This window comes from Parambassis ranga, chromosome 2 (genome assembly GCF_900634625.1).
Source record: "Parambassis ranga chromosome 2, fParRan2.1, whole genome shotgun sequence".
Lineage (NCBI taxonomy): Eukaryota > Metazoa > Chordata > Actinopteri > Ambassidae > Parambassis > Parambassis ranga.
In genome coordinates, this window is record NC_041023.1 from 17,798,251 (window position 1) to 17,815,717 (window position 17,467).

The window sequence follows — 17,467 nt, forward strand, 5'->3', positions numbered from 1 at the left end:
AAATGCGGCTAGTGAATCCGGCTAGCAATGTCATACTTCCGGGTTCACAGGGACAGTGTCCGGGTCGCGTACAAAAACCGTATGTAAACAACTCGACATGGGACAAAAAAAAGCACAACACATGTGCACACCGTCCTACCACGGCCTGAACAGACTCTAAATTTTATGAGGCACCATCTAGCGGTTTGGAGGACAACAAGCTGGATTAAACTGGATTAAGCGTGGACATGCATGTGACAGCCAGATTTAAAAATAGGTCTCAACGTATCCAACTTAGAGGCTATTCAGATACAATCCTACTGTAGCTAGAATAACTGTCTCCAGTGTGAACGGGGCCTTAGACTATCGACATGGTGAATTCCTATAATCCATGAAATGAACTCCATTTCACAGATTACTGTAAAATACCAGGGATTATATCTATTATACCCCCCCCCACTTTACGTGAGTATCAGCATCAGTGAGATACTATATGAACACCTGCACCTTTAATGTTTGAAACCGCTACACTTGGAAACAGCCTTCCTCACCTTCAGTTAACATACAAACGGTTGGCTTTCAAAGCAGACAAGCGGTCAGCATCACATACTGTATAAGACTCCTGCCCCCCCTTTGGCGTATATCTTCCTCTTTAGATAAGTGCAGTGACTGCAGGGAGCTCTGACAAATCACAAAACGCTCCGATCAGGTAATATTCTGCACTTAATGCTGGCATTTAAGAAACAGTCCCCCCACCCCCCCACAGGCAAAGAAACCGGTGCATGGTCTTGGCATTTAAAAGCAGATAATAAAACTTTCCTTAAATACAGCTCTCATCTCAGAGTGCTTTTTAAGATGCCCTTAGTGGAGTCAATTATCTCCCCACACTTGCTATTACCGAGACACTCTTGAGCACCTCGCGTCTTTAAAAAGGTCTGCGCCGCCGCTTTCTCAAAAAATGTCACATGTCTTAACCGCCTTTCGACAAAAATGTAGACCCCCGCAATGTTTAAGAAAATGACGCGCACGCACGTGTTGCCTTCTTTCATCCGTTTGTTGCTTAAACATGCCTCTCTTCAAGGTGCCGGATGAACTCACAGTCAATTGTAAAAAAAAAAGTCCTTGATAATGGCTCCTTTACGAGCTACTTTCCGAAGTAAAAAATAAAGGGATTTTCATAATTAAACACAAAGAACACCAGCATCCTTTGCCTGCTCGGTGGTGGTGGTGTTGGGGGGGGGGGTTAATTTGTCTAACGGTTTTCTCCTGCCAGCACTGAAATGTCGCTGTGCTCTAGGGGCAGACTGACACTGAAGCTTTGGAGGTTCTACCGTTTGATGTAAACATGAGGAGGAAGAGGAGGGAGGTGAGGAACAAAGAGGAAAGCTGAACAAAGAGGAAAGCGGCTTAGCGGTGTATATATGTATCTATATATATCTATATATATCTATATACAAGTTTATACTTTATGCGGTGTAATATAGCACTACAGTGGCGACCTCTGAGGGCTGAGAAACGAAGATAATGGAAGCGCAGTTCCTCCCACAGCCTCTAGGTGGGGCTGGTTTTATAGTCAATCCTCATAGAATCTCCATGTTCAAACTTTACAGCAGAAATAAAGACATTTACAGCTTGGTCATACACAATACATATCATTAAATGATGTTCCATATGCCACAAGAACTTTTTTCTTGGTGGTGTGCGAAAACAATTGTGTTGATTGGTCGGACTTTAGTGGGCGTGATGAATGTGGTGAAGCGCAAGGGCTTCTTCAGGTGCGACACTGTAGACGCAACGGTATTGGACTTGATTCTACAACGATGGACATCTTTGGCAGTGAGGAGGTACGGACATCTCTACAACACGTCCATGAGGACCTAAAAGGACACGCAGATGGCAAACAACTCCTGGAAGGAGATCACAACAACATTGTGCATCGAGGAGAGTGTCTGTCACAAAAGCGAGTGGGCTGTGTGCGTTGTTGTGTGCAACGTGCACTGCAGTGCGAGGGCCGTATGCACGCATGCTTCTCATGGAGTGTGAAAACTCTGTGCCGAAACGATGTTCTTGTTCTTGTCACAAGAACAAGCGAAGAAAGTTCTTTGTTCTCTAATGAGAAGAGAGAGATTTGTTGGTCTTCTCGGGGTGGCAAAAGCAGGAGCAAACAACAACAACACAGCCATTCACGCAGACATTCTCTCATCCTTGTTTTTATTTTTCTGAATAGTAGTTTTTAAGTTTATAACGGAGGAGGAAGAAGATTTGTTGTTACTATTCCTGGAGATGGAAGAAAAAAAAGAGTAAAGAGTAAAGAGTTCAGCAGGGGGTGAGTACATGTCATAGTTCAGATGGACAATGAGAGGCACGCCAGTTATTTTAAGGACGTCGCTCTGTAGTTTTGACGACCTTGTCCGTAGGATCACACTGTTCATTCAGCATGCACCCACAAACACAGTATGCCGATCTCTATCCAGGAGATATTAGCTGGTCACACTGAATATTAGCACCTGGGAGCAGCTCAGAGCAGCGTGGCTGCTAGCTACAACATGGGATCTACAACCTAAGTGACCGAGGTCATCCGGCTGGTCCTGAAAGATGATTTTGTGGCTTGTTCCATCACTGTTACAGATAGTTGATGATCGGCCAGGACTTTTGGAGGCTTGAGAAAAAAAGCATGTAGCGGTCATTTCCTGTGTATGTTTTAGTCGGTGTTGGGCGTGCTCGTTTTCTCTACTTTGTTACCTCCACAACAAAAGTGTTTGCAATGTTTTCTGTTCAGATTTGACTTCAGGACACCCCCTGAAACCCAACAAGCAATCCCAATCCGGACGAGAATTACCAGCTTCTCTCGTGAGATTTCCAGCCGAGTAAAACTAGTGGCTATTGGCTATGTATAAGCCACTGATTTAGCAGTATAGCTAATTATCTTAGCTTTCTAATGAGGGTAGGTATTTTGAACCAGGGGTGCTACTAGTTTAAGTTGAGGAGCCAGTATTTAATTCAAAAATGATTCTGAGTTTTATATTGACAACCATCATTTACCCTGATAAAGTCTGTTTAAATCTCAGAAACAGTGTGACCAACATCTGCCAGTCAGGACTTTAAAGATGTGTTCTCTGACTCCACAGGGCAGCGGGCATAGAAGTCTGGCAGAGTCCGTGCCTCAGTGGGTAGCAGCAGTGTTAGGCGAAGCTTGTCGTTATATTTTTGCTCATCTGTGTATTTTATGTTCTGTTTAAAAATGCAAACATTCATCACGTTTGAGCATGTTCCGTCCAGGGCTGACTCTTAATGGCCCTCTGGGAGTCTCTACAGTCTGCAGGCTGCCAGTAAAGCACATTTACAGACCATCTTGTTTAATCCCTCCTCCTTCAGCTACTGCTGTAAAAAAGCTTTTTGTTCTTCTGTTATAGCTGCCTTTATTTTACCATTTCTACAGCACAACTTTCACTAGCACAACAACTATATATATATATATATATATATATATATATATATATATATATATATATATATATATATATATACATATATACTTAGCACTGTATGAAAAACGACATAAAACGACATACTGATATTTTGCTGAGTGGTATGTTTCAACAACAAATATCAAATATCAACGCCGTTGTTAACCCCTCGAACATGAACTCCTTAAATGGTTATGATGGAAGTCCGTTAATGCTGGGCTAGGCGGAGGGTCCGTCAATTCGACGCAGAAGTATAAATCATCCTTAAGGTAGTAAAATATCTTGGCTAAGCTCAGCTGTTGATGTGCAATAAAATAACTAGCATTAGCATTTGCTATAGTGCTCTAAGTAGACATTATAGATAAAGGAACATGCTAACCAAACAGCATCAGCTTAGCAGACTCTTATCATCACAAACATTCATTCTTTTATATTCATTTTTTTTTCTCTATGTATATGTATAGTTTCTACCTTTCCTGGCTGCTGTAACACTGAATTTCTCTGTTGGGGTCTAATAAAGGATTGTCTTATAGTATCTCATCATATTGTATCGTATCGCATTGTATCATATCATATTGTATTGTATTGAATCGCATTGTATCGCTTTGCATTGTATCATATCATATTGTATTATATCATATTGTATTGTATCGCATTGCATTATATGTATCATATCATATTGTAGTGAATCATATCGTATTGTATCACATTGTATTATATCGTATTGTATCATATTACATTGTATCATATATTATATCGTATCTTATTTTATCATATTGTATCATATCTTATTGTATCGTATCGTGCTTATTATCACCAAATATTTCTGTATTGTGGGTAGCTGTAGTACAGTACTGAATGGCATAAAGTGGATGTGAATACATTTCTATTTGACTTGGATAGATCTTTAAATGAAGACAACTTAACATTTAGGGGGAGCTACAACCTTTATATTTTGCTAGTAGGAAATAAGGACGCATATGTCAATTACATTTATTGAAATAAAACACAATAAACAACTAAACAAAAACGGAATGCAGTAATGCAGTCATTTTGGTGTGTTTACTGAGGCGTCTCTTAGAGTCAGTTGGGACCCCTCCAACAGGTGTCCCTTACATAAGCAATGATCAACTGCTAAAACATGTTGTGTACATGTCAGCCCTTACTGAATATGCTACACTATTAGAACAAATTGTAGCACCAGTAGATCTGTGTGAATGCTCACAACGGCATAGGCCACTTGTAAAGCTAAGCTCTGTGTAGCCTATATATGAAGAAATCTGAATTTTACTGTTAAAACTGATGGTCAAGCTAACTTTAACCTTGTCAAAGGATAATAAGATCAATCTTAATAGTGCCGTTAGTACATCATTTTATATAGATTTTTTGACATTTTTTTTCCTTCCATGAATACTGCTTTAGTTGTGAAATAAGTATGTCAGTATGTAGTAAAACATAATTAAATTAAGTCAGTTGAGAACATTAGACGTAGAACTTCTAACACGTTTTAGGTGAAAAGAATAAAAAAGAAAAAAAATCTCTAAAAATAAAACATATGCACTAGTAAGATTTTTGAATAAATAAAAAAATTCTGCACATCTCAGCTGACGGGGGCAACAATGATCAACTCATCCGTGACCAGCACAAGTGAAAAAAAGGCCGATCTGTAGCCTGTGTAACTTTTTAATAATTAAATATCTAAAACACATGGCGGTAGATCGCTAACACCTGTGAGCACAACACATTTATTTACTTTTTTTTGTAAAATCAGCAATTAAAAGAAATTTAATAGCACAGAGTGTGTGTGTATGTGAGCTCTTATCCCTCTCCCCTCTACTGCTGCTTTTCTAATCCAAACTGTACATGCTCACCTTGGATGAGGATGTGTCACACTCCTGGCAGATCCAGCCGTAACCTGTCTGCTTGGGAGATTTCTTCAGCGGGGGGTCCAGACACCCGAAGTGATAGCAGAGCCGGCACTCGTCGCACCTGAGTCACAGACAGACAAGGAAAAAGGGCATGTGTTATATATGTCTCGCATAAATAAAGCCGCCGTCTTCCCTGCGATCATGACGATGAGGCCAGCGCAGGGCCGATGATGGATGATGACAAAAGGCAGCTATAGCTGTCAAGTGATGGGAACTTTGTTAATGTATTCCCCCGGGGCCCGTCTTAATCTCTTTAACTCCCCTGACCTTACACAGTAATTGACTGTCCAATGGGTCGTATCAGTGTCCAGATAAATACAGGCCTTGTTAGTGTCAGATAGATGTCTGTCAGGCCTTCTAAGGCTAGGAGGTGGAAAAAAATACCAAAAAGGTCATGTCATCCTCTCTTATACATGCCCTCATTTCCTCCAGACTTTGACTACTGCAACGCCCATTACTCAGGTATCAGTAAGCACAGATTACAGCCGATCCAGGAGAAGTGACCACATTACAGCAGCAACAGCTGTCCTTCACTGGCTCACTTCCTGTGAGTTTTAGAATTTTACTGTTGGTTTTAAAGCTGTGAACAAATTTTACTGTATTTGATATAATTTCAGTTTGCACATTTTTTAATTGTAAAGCACTTTGTGAAACTTTGTGCTATACCAGGGGTCAGCAACCTTGAGCATTCGGTTTCCCACTGAATAGAGCACACTCGGAGCCACAAACCCCTAACTATTAATCTACACCTATTTTCATTTAAATTAAATGGCCATTATTTATTCACATTATTATTAATTTTTTCTAAAAATGAGCTCACTGCCTGGGAGCCACAACAGAGGGATGAAAGAGCCTCATGCGGCTCCGAAGCCACAGGTTGCTGACCCCTGTGCTATACTAAAAAAGTTATTGCTATTATATAATAACACTGAATTAACTTGCATGACTAGCATGCTACTTCGAAAAACCCCTGCAGAACCAATCAACACTCTTTCCCTCACACCGTGGCTAGGATTAGCCTAATTTAGCATAAGGTAAGATTTCTTCTTCCTGAAATGGATCCTAAACTGTACTACTGCTACAGATTACCTCAGGCTTAAAATAAAAAGTCAGTGAACCATGCAGACCGTGTCATCTCGTGTCGTCTCGTGTCGTCTCGTGTTTCACCCACTGCCTTCAAATCCCTCTCTGCTGTCCTTCCTTCCTCAGTTAATGGAGATGAATAGAGCGTGTTCAGGTTGACCTCCCCGGCTGTTACCGCTGTTATCAGATTTTCATTGGAGAATGTGAATCTCCTTCATTGATTAGGACATAATTGGCTCTAATTGTGGAATGTGTGTGTGTGTGTGTTTACCAGCAGCCTGTTGAAGGGCGGTCAGCCTTGTAAATGATTAAAAGAAAAGTCTCAGCTCTCTTTTAATGTGTTTTATTGTCTGTCAATAAAATATTGGCATCCTTTGCCACTTCCTGTTGCTGTTAGTGTGATTCTACTGATGTCTTCAATAGGCTAGTAGTGGAACAGACTGTTTCTATGGATGCAAGTTTGACCACTGACCCCGCCCAAACTGCTGAAGATGTTACATTTATTTCATTTTAAACAGGGATGCACAATGCATGACATTCATTCTGTCTGATACTGGCCTTTAAAATGAAATATCAAAGGCCAATAAGATAGTAATATATAAGCAGATATGCTTAAAATCAATACTGCTTCCCCATTGGACACATCACAAATGTCATCACAATAAGCCTTTTAGCTTGTAAAAGGGACAAGTATCAAATAGCACTGCATTAGCATTAACACTGTAAGTTTGGTTAGACAATTTATTTAATGAACTTTTGGTACAATTTTGGTAGAATAAAATATGTGAAGATATCAGCATTGGCCAAACTGCGTAGTGTAGTAATGGATAATGTGCCGTTTGGGCCGTATCTCTGCTTAAACTGTGCGATACTCTCATGAGGATCATTATGTTAATCGCCTCTCATGAGCCTGTGTACACTGCGCGATCAAAGAAGCAAGACGAAGCTAAAATTCGGCCCAACCCGAAAGAATCGTACGACTCAAAATTGGACCCAAAACCGCACAGTGTATGCCCGGCTTTACTGTGAGTACCCCATCTTGGAATTGAAATGATAGTAAAAATGCATGTTTTTAAAACATACATTTATATATGTACATACACACACACACACACACACACACATATATATATATATATATATAGTTATTGCAAGGACTACAGTGTGCCTTTAATATCACACAGATTATGTGTTCTCTTTAGCAGACAATGTCATTTGTACAGGGAGCTGCTGAGCCTCTCTCCTCACCTCAGTCAATAAAAAGAAAAGACTTTTATAGAGAATAGTCCTTCTCACTGAGTCTGTTTCATAATGTTGCTCGGTTTTGTGGATTCCATACAAATACTATGAAATCACATTATAATGCTTTATCCAAGAAGCTGTCTGTCCATGATTTATAGTAGCCGGATAGCAATTACTGGTGTTCTGTGGTGGAGCCAGTTTTGTGTTTGGATGTGTGCACTGAGTGGAATTAGGCAGGTTGGTATCAGATATGATGGCTCCACACACACACACACACACACAGACACACACACACAAAAACATACATATGGTGATGGTGCCTCAAGCTTTGATAGAAACACGATGAATACAGAAACAGAGATCATCCGTTTGTTCCTCTATTCAAAGTCAAATACTAGACAATATGACAACAAAAAAATAGACAATTCAAATGTCCACTATCTCCTCAATTCTCACGTCGGTGTCACCTTCAGGTTCCTCAAGCATCCCTTTTTACCACAGCCAGTGTAGTCCAACACACTTCAACAGTCCCTAAAGATGTGGACACACTACATGACTTTCCCATTCTTAACATATTTAGACTAGGAGGACACACTAACAGACTGGTTTCAGTAGATTTTTGTATGACGATGGAGGTCACACACTTAACAGCTGCTCCTGATAAGGGATCACAGACTACAGGATTCCCAAAACCAACTAAAGCCAACTGAACACAGCAAACTGTCACAATGGTGACAGTTTACAAACCAACATACCAGCTGGTGGCGGTAATGCATCAATTTGCTGTTTGCTAACCACCAACAAATTCAAAGAAGAAGAAGAAGGAAGAGAAACACTGATGACAGTCGACTTGCTGCTGCTGTTGTCTGTGGTATCTGCTCAGAGAAAAAGAAACGTTTTTTTTAGTCCTGCTACTTCCCGGCGTCTTCTGACAATGTCTCCTGTGTCCCATCTCTTTCTCATTTTGGCTGTTGACAACACGTGTCTGCAGTTGGGTCGGTGATCAGTTCAGTTCAGACTCGCCCCGAGAAAATCAAACATGTTTAAAACACTACAACTGAGGTCGGGTCGGATCTGTTCCCCTCACACACTAACAGAATTTGGTGCCGACATGACACATGGCGACTGTCCCCAGCTTAAGTATCACCATGAGGCCATAACAAAACTCTACTGTATCATCACCATCAATCCTTGTCAGGCAGCGACTCCTACTTCACAATGGGGTGAAAACTATTACCGCCGTATCAAACACCAGAACCATGATCTTGTCCCAAATTCATCCAAACCCTAACCCACAAATGATTAAAACACTGGAAAAGAAAGTTGGGAATTAGAAACACTGTTCCACATTGAATGATTCTTGAACATCAGGAGAAGAAGTCACAGGATTTTTGAGCATTAAGCAGCAGCCTACAGGGAAAAGCGAAGACGATGCAAGGTTCTACACACCATGACTTGGCCAAACTCGACAATGGTCCAAACGTTCAATAGTACAGCCCCATTGGAACTCAAACCCACAGAGACTATGCCAGGTCATTGGCGGTCCACTACACTACACTGTGATGTACACACTGAATTCGCTAAATAGTGAGAAGTAGGCGATTACAATCCCAGACCTCACCGATTAACTTGGTGGCCATAGCATTACTTGAAATGATGCTCCAAGTTGCAATAAACCAGAGTAAGCTAAACAATAGCACACAGCAGGGGGCATCTGTTTAAAACTAGAGGTGAGCCAAACTCTTAATAATAAGTTATGGAATGCTGCCCTTCTGGCACTGAGGAAACCTGTGAAAAAGGTGCAATAATACAGTGTTGTGTTTACACATTAAGCCGTGCAGATTTAGTTAAAAAAAAAAGCAGAGTAGAAATTTAATTGGCATGGATAATTGGCATCTTATGAGTTGTAGGGGCATACGCTAACAGCTGCTGCAAATTAGCACAAATATGTTGAGGCAGGTGGAGCTCTCTCTCTCTCTCTCTCTCTCTCTCTCTCGCACACACACACACACACACACACACACACACACAGGGCTGAGCAGGCATATCTTGGAAAAACGATGAGAATTTAGAAGTTCCCTCCGGCCACCTAGTGAATAGAAGACAAATGACCGAAATGTGCGCTCTCGGCTAATGAGCACGCTCCTATTGTTGCTCACAAACTGCCAATTGATTTCACATGAATCTCAAAAACTAAGGCAAAAAAAAAGGAAGCAGCAAAGTCTGCCGTTTCAATGCTGGAGACATTTGAAGACCTTTCAAATTCACAGGACGGCTCTTTTTATGCTATTTTGATTGACTGTGACAGCTGTAAACAAGCTTCTCTAATACTTGTACCCTAATGTGAACTATTTGCAATGTTTGGTATGTGACATCTTTGAATTAAAGCACCGCTTGCTGATGCAGACACATTTCCATAAGAAATGCAAAGGGACACATTTTTTTTTCCATAAATAATAATACCCATCAGTACAGTATCTACCTTTATAAATATACTCTTGTTACATTTTTATCATTGTAAGAGTCCTTTGCTGTCATTTACTGGTTACTCCTCTGTCCTCTCCTCTGCCTATACCCCACACACTCAGTGCACAGCAGCACAGAGGATTAAAACTAATTTTTTAAAAGTATCAAATCCCAAAGTTCTGAAAGTCGGGCAAGAACTGCTTTTTTTAAGAGAGATGACAACTGCAGCACCGCTGTAACATCTGAATGCATCGCAGAGTTTCCGCTCGCTTTACAGTACATTTCAGAGTAGTCGCACAGTGCAGAGAGCATGACTGCGTCTCTCCAAGAGGCACATCAGTAGAGCCTCCAGCAAGAGGACTTAAAACAACCATAAAGATGTTTTTTTCAGTTGATATTGACAGGAAATTGAATGTATCAGCAATATTATCAAAAACATTTTTAAAAAGTGGAGCGCAAAATAGAGGCCAGCAGAGAATGAACAAAACCGCTTAACATAACCCCTTCCACGGCCCGCCCCAAGAATGTATATATGAATATCTTCATAAAATGATGCAGTTGAAGCACCCAAGTTATATCAAGCTGTAGCTAAGCCTGTGGACGTTATCTCTGCCAAGTTTCATTTCATTCTAATTAAGGTCACAGCTACTCCCTGTGAATACACTGGACTTATATTTTGTATATCACCCAGACAGGAGAGCCAGCAGGTTGAACCCAATGCACCCAATGAACAGCTGTCTCAATAGGCTGTAGATGAGGGGATTTACTAACTTTTAGACCTCCTATGTAGGAACCATACACTGAAACTACACTGAAACCCAAGCAACGTGGGGCTTGATAGTAACTGAGTGTGATGAGTGTCACATCTCTTTTCTGGGTACGTTATGAGGTCAACTAGCTAAGCAGGGGGCAGTTCTTGGACATGACGCCAGAGTTCCTTTAGCAGAAAAGCACCTAATCCTAACACAGGCAGCTGTGATCTTCAAATGTAAGTGCGATAACACAGACACGGCATCTATGTTTTTTACACAATGTGGTGTCAGGACGGGGGGATGGTCAGTTGGCACCCTTCCTGTCCGATCTACGTAATGTAGCCAGTCTCCACGCTGTCACAGTCGCCTGCTAACCGGGCGCCTTTATCTGCTCCCAACACTGCCCTTACACACCCAGCCACAGCAAGGTCCTTGATCTTATCAAAGCAATTTGGCCTTGCTTTAATCATTGGGAAAATTGAGCAGCCCCTCCTCTCCCTTGTACTTTGGAAGCAGACAAAATCCAATCACTCATAAGAGAGGTTATTGATTGATGTAATCTTATTGGAGGGTGAGGTGGTGGTGGCGGAGGGGGGGGGGGGGGAGGGGGCGCGATTGATTGCTTTTGTCTGCTACATGTGTTGGTGCTCGCTTGGCGTTTTGGGCCTACTTTCATCTGGTGTTTAATCTCTCTGTGAAGTTCTAACATCCACTCCCTCTGCTGTCTGTCACCCAGGGACTGGGTCATTGTGGGCTGTGCTAGTGGCGAAGCGGTCTTCGTCTGATCCCTTCTTTAAAATTGTTGTCATAAAGAGGAATCCACATTGCCGTAATTCCATTCATTCACACAGCCTGCAGAAACATTCACTGATGTATCACCAGGACGGAATTAAATCACACCGATGAGACAGAGATGATAATACCAGAGTGAATGAGTTGGACAGAAATTACATTATGTGTATAAAATATGAGCTCCTCAGACTTATAAACGAACAACACAATTTTAGTTAAATATATCAGCAAAGGTGGATATTAAAAATGACTTGTAGGAACTAATAACTAGGTGCTTCTTCTGGGCTCTGTTGTTTAAAGATGTTAAGCTCTCTGCAGCTTTAAATGTGTTAACACAGCCTCCTTTCAGCCTTCAACAAGATGTGACTTATTCATTCCTACAAAGCAATTCTGCAACAGATTTTGTAGCTTCCATTAGCTTGTAGGAAAATAAAATCATCTTCCTTTTAAGAAAAACCAAAGCATATAATTGAAATTAGTTGTGATACATGATCGTCATTATAACAGACATTAAGTGGTTTAGCTCAATTTACTATAATTTATTGAAGACTAACATATGAATGCCCTCTATAGGTCTATATATTGCAGCCAATTGTGGCATTAATAGTAAGCGGGTAGGCACTGCTAAAAATCATTCAGCTTAATTTACATTACATTAAATACTCAGTGACTGAATGCACATCTATCTATCTATCTATCTATCTATCTATCTATCTATCTATCTATCTATCTATCTATCTATCTATCTATCTATCTATCTATCTATCTATCTATCTATCTGGCAGCTATTATCTATATTTTTTATATAAATATAAATATATATAAAACGGAGAGTGATGAATTGCCCCCCCTCCTCTTATGTGGCCAGGTTTAATTGCATCTCTATGGATTAGTCTACTTTGTGGGAGATCACTTCTGCCTTCTGCTTCATTGTGGCTAAACTCCAGATAGATGACCGAACAAAAACGACAAAAGTCAAAATGACTTCAAGGATGACGGATTGAGCGTACTGACCTACAATCCCATAGTGGTATCGCTGTACCCCACCTGATTTTTGTCGGTATTTTTTAGCCTAAAAAAAACTTCTTTTCTCTTGCCCTGGTGTCTGAGAGCCCAAGTAGTTGAAACAAGGCAGTGAATTTATCACAAGTGGGCCAATGCAATTACCTTGGGAGTGGCCACATGACAGAAATCAATATGACACAAAGCACTCCAGCCATTGACTCTCATCCATGACAAAGTGTGCCGCTGTCTTCCCCCATAGAAAAGAGTGGATTATTGGACTTTGTGAGCCTACTTTTTGATCTACTGTTGGGTCGCTGAAACATTATAAAAGAGCCATTGTTTTACAAGATGGGGTGGGGGAGGGGTGAGAGTGGGGGGAGTAAATGAATGGACTGCTGAAGTCGCACCTATGGAAAGAGCCAAGTCAGAGCTGCTGCCTTTATTAGCTTATCTGGACACAACTCATTCACAGTGAGTGGAGGAATGAAAGTGACATATCTCATGTTTTCCAGCAGGGGGCCTCAGTAAACTAGGGTAGCAAAGTGGGAAAGAACTCATACTGCACTCTAACCTTGGCAGAGTAAACTCTTAGCATCTGACTAGGAATACAGGAATACAAACCACCCTAAACATTGCAACTTCTTTTCAAACAAGTCTAAGATGAGGTTATCAATTAAGATGTCACAGGACTTTTGGTGTTTTAGGTGTAAGAGGAAACAGTCCGGCTACAGGAGAGCCTGTACCTCAGAGGAAGACACTGGAGCGGACACACACACACACACCCACAGTGGCTGAATCGGTAGGATAAAGAGACAGGAGGAGAAGAAGAAGAAGGTATAGGGAGTAATAGATTTTAGCTGCTTGGCCACACTTCCCACACACACAGCCCCCCCCCCCACCCAGTTCCAGCTCTTGTGTTTTCTGTTTTAATAGGGGGGAGGAAAAAAAAGGGTGAAGTCAGCAAAAACAAAATGCCGCCATTAAATCATCTTCCCCGGATCTGGTGTCAGAGCAGTAATGGGAAATGCACTCATCATCCGAAAGGTTACTGCTTTCCAGAACCTCCCAGGCTAGCTTTTCTCTCTCTTCATTCATCCCTCAGCGGCCACCTTACTCTCGGAGTCTCAGTTTCATCGCCAAAAGCAGCTGTAACGAAGCTGATCTGTGGTAACGTAAGCTGTTCTTTATGCCCTCAAAGACCCTGCGGTTGAAAATGAAGGGCTGGGGCAGCAGCAGTTCACCACACAAAACCAATCCACCTGATGACACGGTGTCAGTTGTTACAATATGTTTTGATAATCATAGATTTTATCTGTCAATAAATTCATTACCTGAAGGTCACAATTGCTGCCAGAGTTCAGCAACATTTCCAACAAGCCCAGCTTATGTTAAGAATATTTTTCCCATTTATGAGGTCAATACTAAACCTTTGTTGTGAATAATGCTCTTAAGTGACCTTTTACAGGGTGGCTCCTCCATGACCCAACCTATCCCACGATCCATTGGATGCTTGCAATGGTTGGACAAATATGGTCATCCCATAGACTACAAGCTGCATACACAGACAGCATGATAAGTTGATGGGTGCTTCCTTTCAGTCAGGAATCGTTAACTGCGGCGATGAAGACTCTACACAGAATATTTTACTAAATTTAATGGAGTAATTTAAATCCCTAAACACACCTTAGACACAACAAATAATAAAACAGCAATCGAATGTGTCGAATAGCAAACCTTATCCATACACTTTGGTCTTGCCGTTCTCTGTGCAGCTATATAGAATCTGGGGAACTTCCTTGAAATTTGTTAAAAAGGCAAATCTACCAACAGCTACACCTTACTTTATATATAAAATAAAAAAATAAATAAATTAAATTAAAATAGTCACATTTTTTGTTTTGTATTTTTATTGATATTGTCTCATTTGCAATTAAATGCAATTTAAGTTAGTTTGTGGCTGGCCAACACTAACCCATTTACTTGTTTGTTTACTGTTCTATAGTTTTTGGTTCTACAATTGCTATAAAATGTGAGGATTTGGATACCAAGTACATTAATATGTGTTTACATCATGTTACACCCTGGCTACCTCACATTGCTAATGTATTGACTTTACTGTGATGCTCTTTATAGGGATACTATGGCAATGATGAAAATGTCACATAAGGTCTGTGGTTAACAAATATTGATGCTTTATGAGTCTTAAATATGGCGGTATCTAACACATAACTAAAGGAAGCTACAAATTGGATGTCATTATACCAATAGGTTTAAAACTAAGCTGTGTAAAGTGGTGGTGACAATGCAGTCATGTGACCATGTCACTTGTTATTGTAATTGTTGTCATTTTTACTTTAAACATCATAAAAGTGGGTTTCATAGGTTTAACGAAAGCTATTGAAAAAAAATCTTATTGGCTGTAAAATCGGCCTGCTGAGTCTATAGAAACATGTTACCTTGTTTCTATTGGCTGTGTATCTACATCCTGTGTATCCAGCATGACAAATAATGATGGATCTGCCATTTCTTATTGTATGTTTTTGTCAGTGTGCTCTGAATGATTATCCTGAAAACCATTTGATTCTGTTGTTAACACAAACATTGTTACATGAAATATTAAAAGAAATAAGATATTGTGTTTACTATATTGCAGCAGGATTGCAGCCAACGTGTTTTGAGGCTATGAGGGCTTAAGAAGCAACATTTCGTCTGATCCACCCTCCCCTCCTGCAACAAGAAGGCCACTTCCCAGGTGATAAATCACAGATGACAGAGGGCATTACACGCACAAACGGACCGCCGATGCCGCACCTTTAGAACAATTAATTAGCTGTCTGACACTCATTTATCACTGCGGCAATAAGGTGAAAAAGTCAAGAGTTTATTAAAGCTCCGCTTAATTTTTCAGGAGCTGTAGGTTCCAGAGGCTGAGACACTTCACATACACAACAGCAGCAAAAAAAATCCACATTCTTACTTCACAGAGAATCACAGTAATACAGTACACAATTACCAGAACTGTTCCCTTAAAAGCAAGTCTGTAAACAAATGTTGGCAAATACAAAAAAAAGTCAGAGTTCAACTCTGTTCACTACACAAGCGTATGATATGATCAAGTATGTATAGGCACAAAATAAAACACGTTTGGCCTCTTCAATAAATACTATACACTACAGAGCTACCTTGCATTCAACATTCTACACAACCACATCACGTACATCAGTTTGTAAGTACTGTACAGATGGGGGGTGGGGGGGGGGGATTTAGCCATGCACAGTAAAACTGACTGAGACTGAGTGATGGAAAAAAAAGACCGGTCAGAAGTCAGCGAGTCAGTCTCTACAAAGAACTGATCTCTGAAGACGAACCCCAGCGGCGGTGCAGTTTTTGGACTCCCTCTACAGAGGCAGAGAGCATTGAGCTGCATGGATTTGACTGCTCCCAGATGCATGCATGCAGGGCCCGGGATGGGAGAGAGAGTGACATATAAGGGCAGGATGTGACACGTGTCACATGAGCCCTGACGGATACTGCAAGCAGCTGCTGTTTTGACAGCACTAAAGGTCACCCAAGAGACAAAGCTGGGTTGTCTTTCTGTCAGTTTAACTGTCACTTCCAAATATGAGAATGGAGGAAGACTTCTAAATGCCTATTGGACACTAAAGACGTTTAGACTAAAAAATTGAAGCGCTAACTATACTAGTTGTTTATACTACAGATGCTGTATGGTACTTTTACTGCTTTTCCATGCACACCAATGACATTTCCTCCACATACTTAAAAAAATGAGTCCAATGAACCAGATAAGAATCAAACCATAAGAAAGTCCATACAGGTTCACATACAGTTTATAGGGGGTGGCAGGTAAGCACCTAGAGGCATAGAGAGGATTGATCTGGGTGAGAAGATGCTAAAACTGTTACAAAAAAGGGCAACAGTTTAAAAATCCAGCTTATTTATTTTATTTTTTGCTTTCTTAAGCATACTCAGATGCCATGTGGTCATTCCGGAGGAAATTATTGCACTGTTAGGAAGAGTTGAATGCAAAACAAAAAACAAAACAAGAAAGTTTGAAACGCATGCATGCCTCAAAGAATAAGAAAAACTTAACATTTGGTTGAGACAAAAACATCTGAACTCCTTACAACAAACATCAAGACATCTTAAAGGTTTTCTCTATGCTAACAATACTTGTGCTGTTCCCATTGAGGTGTAGGACTTCATAATACTGCAGTGAAAAAAAGAGCCTAAAAAGTCACTAAAAATGAGTGAAACTCATACAGCTTGGGGTTCCAAGGGTTAAACTTTTGGGATCTATTCCCTACTCATATGACTTTTTTTTTTTTTGTTCCTATTTAGCCCAAGATAGGTGTTGTGTGGTGTTCAGCTGATGTACATAAGAAATTAAAAGTCCAACATTAACCCCCTAAAAAAAATTAAAAATTAAATAAAAACACTGGCTCCAAACACACTTCAGCATTTAGAGTTCCATGTTTTTTTTGTCTTTTTTTTTAAAGATTCAATTTTCATTCCTGGTCCAGTCTGAATCAGAGGTGGTTTCATGGGACGGGGGGGAAGGGGGGGGATCGGTGAGACGGTCTCGTTCCTCAAACGCCTCAATTAGCCTCTCTCTCTGTCTCTAAGCCAATGGTCGTCTGTCCCGAGTTTTTATGGGGGGGAGGTGAGGTGGCTGCCCCGGCTCTCACAACCTGTGCAATGCAAAGATAGAAAGAGTCAGGGCAGCACACCTCAC

At 40.7% G+C, this 17,467-nt stretch overlaps 1 protein-coding gene across 3 annotated transcripts in view; it reads right to left on the reverse strand.

Moving 5' to 3' along the window:
* The window catches only part of phf14 (PHD finger protein 14), a 75,985-nt gene that overhangs the window by 12,246 nt on the left and 46,272 nt on the right, over positions 1-17,467 (reverse strand). For 2 of the 3 annotated variants that reach the window (XM_028399193.1, XM_028399192.1), the window contains exon 17: positions 5,318-5,435. In XM_028399193.1, the coding sequence (XP_028254994.1) occupies positions 5,318-5,435 (118 nt within the window). Of the gene's footprint in view, positions 1-5,317; positions 5,436-15,637; positions 17,424-17,467 lie in introns of those variants that run through there. The other variant, XM_028399194.1, reaches the window with a different exon arrangement.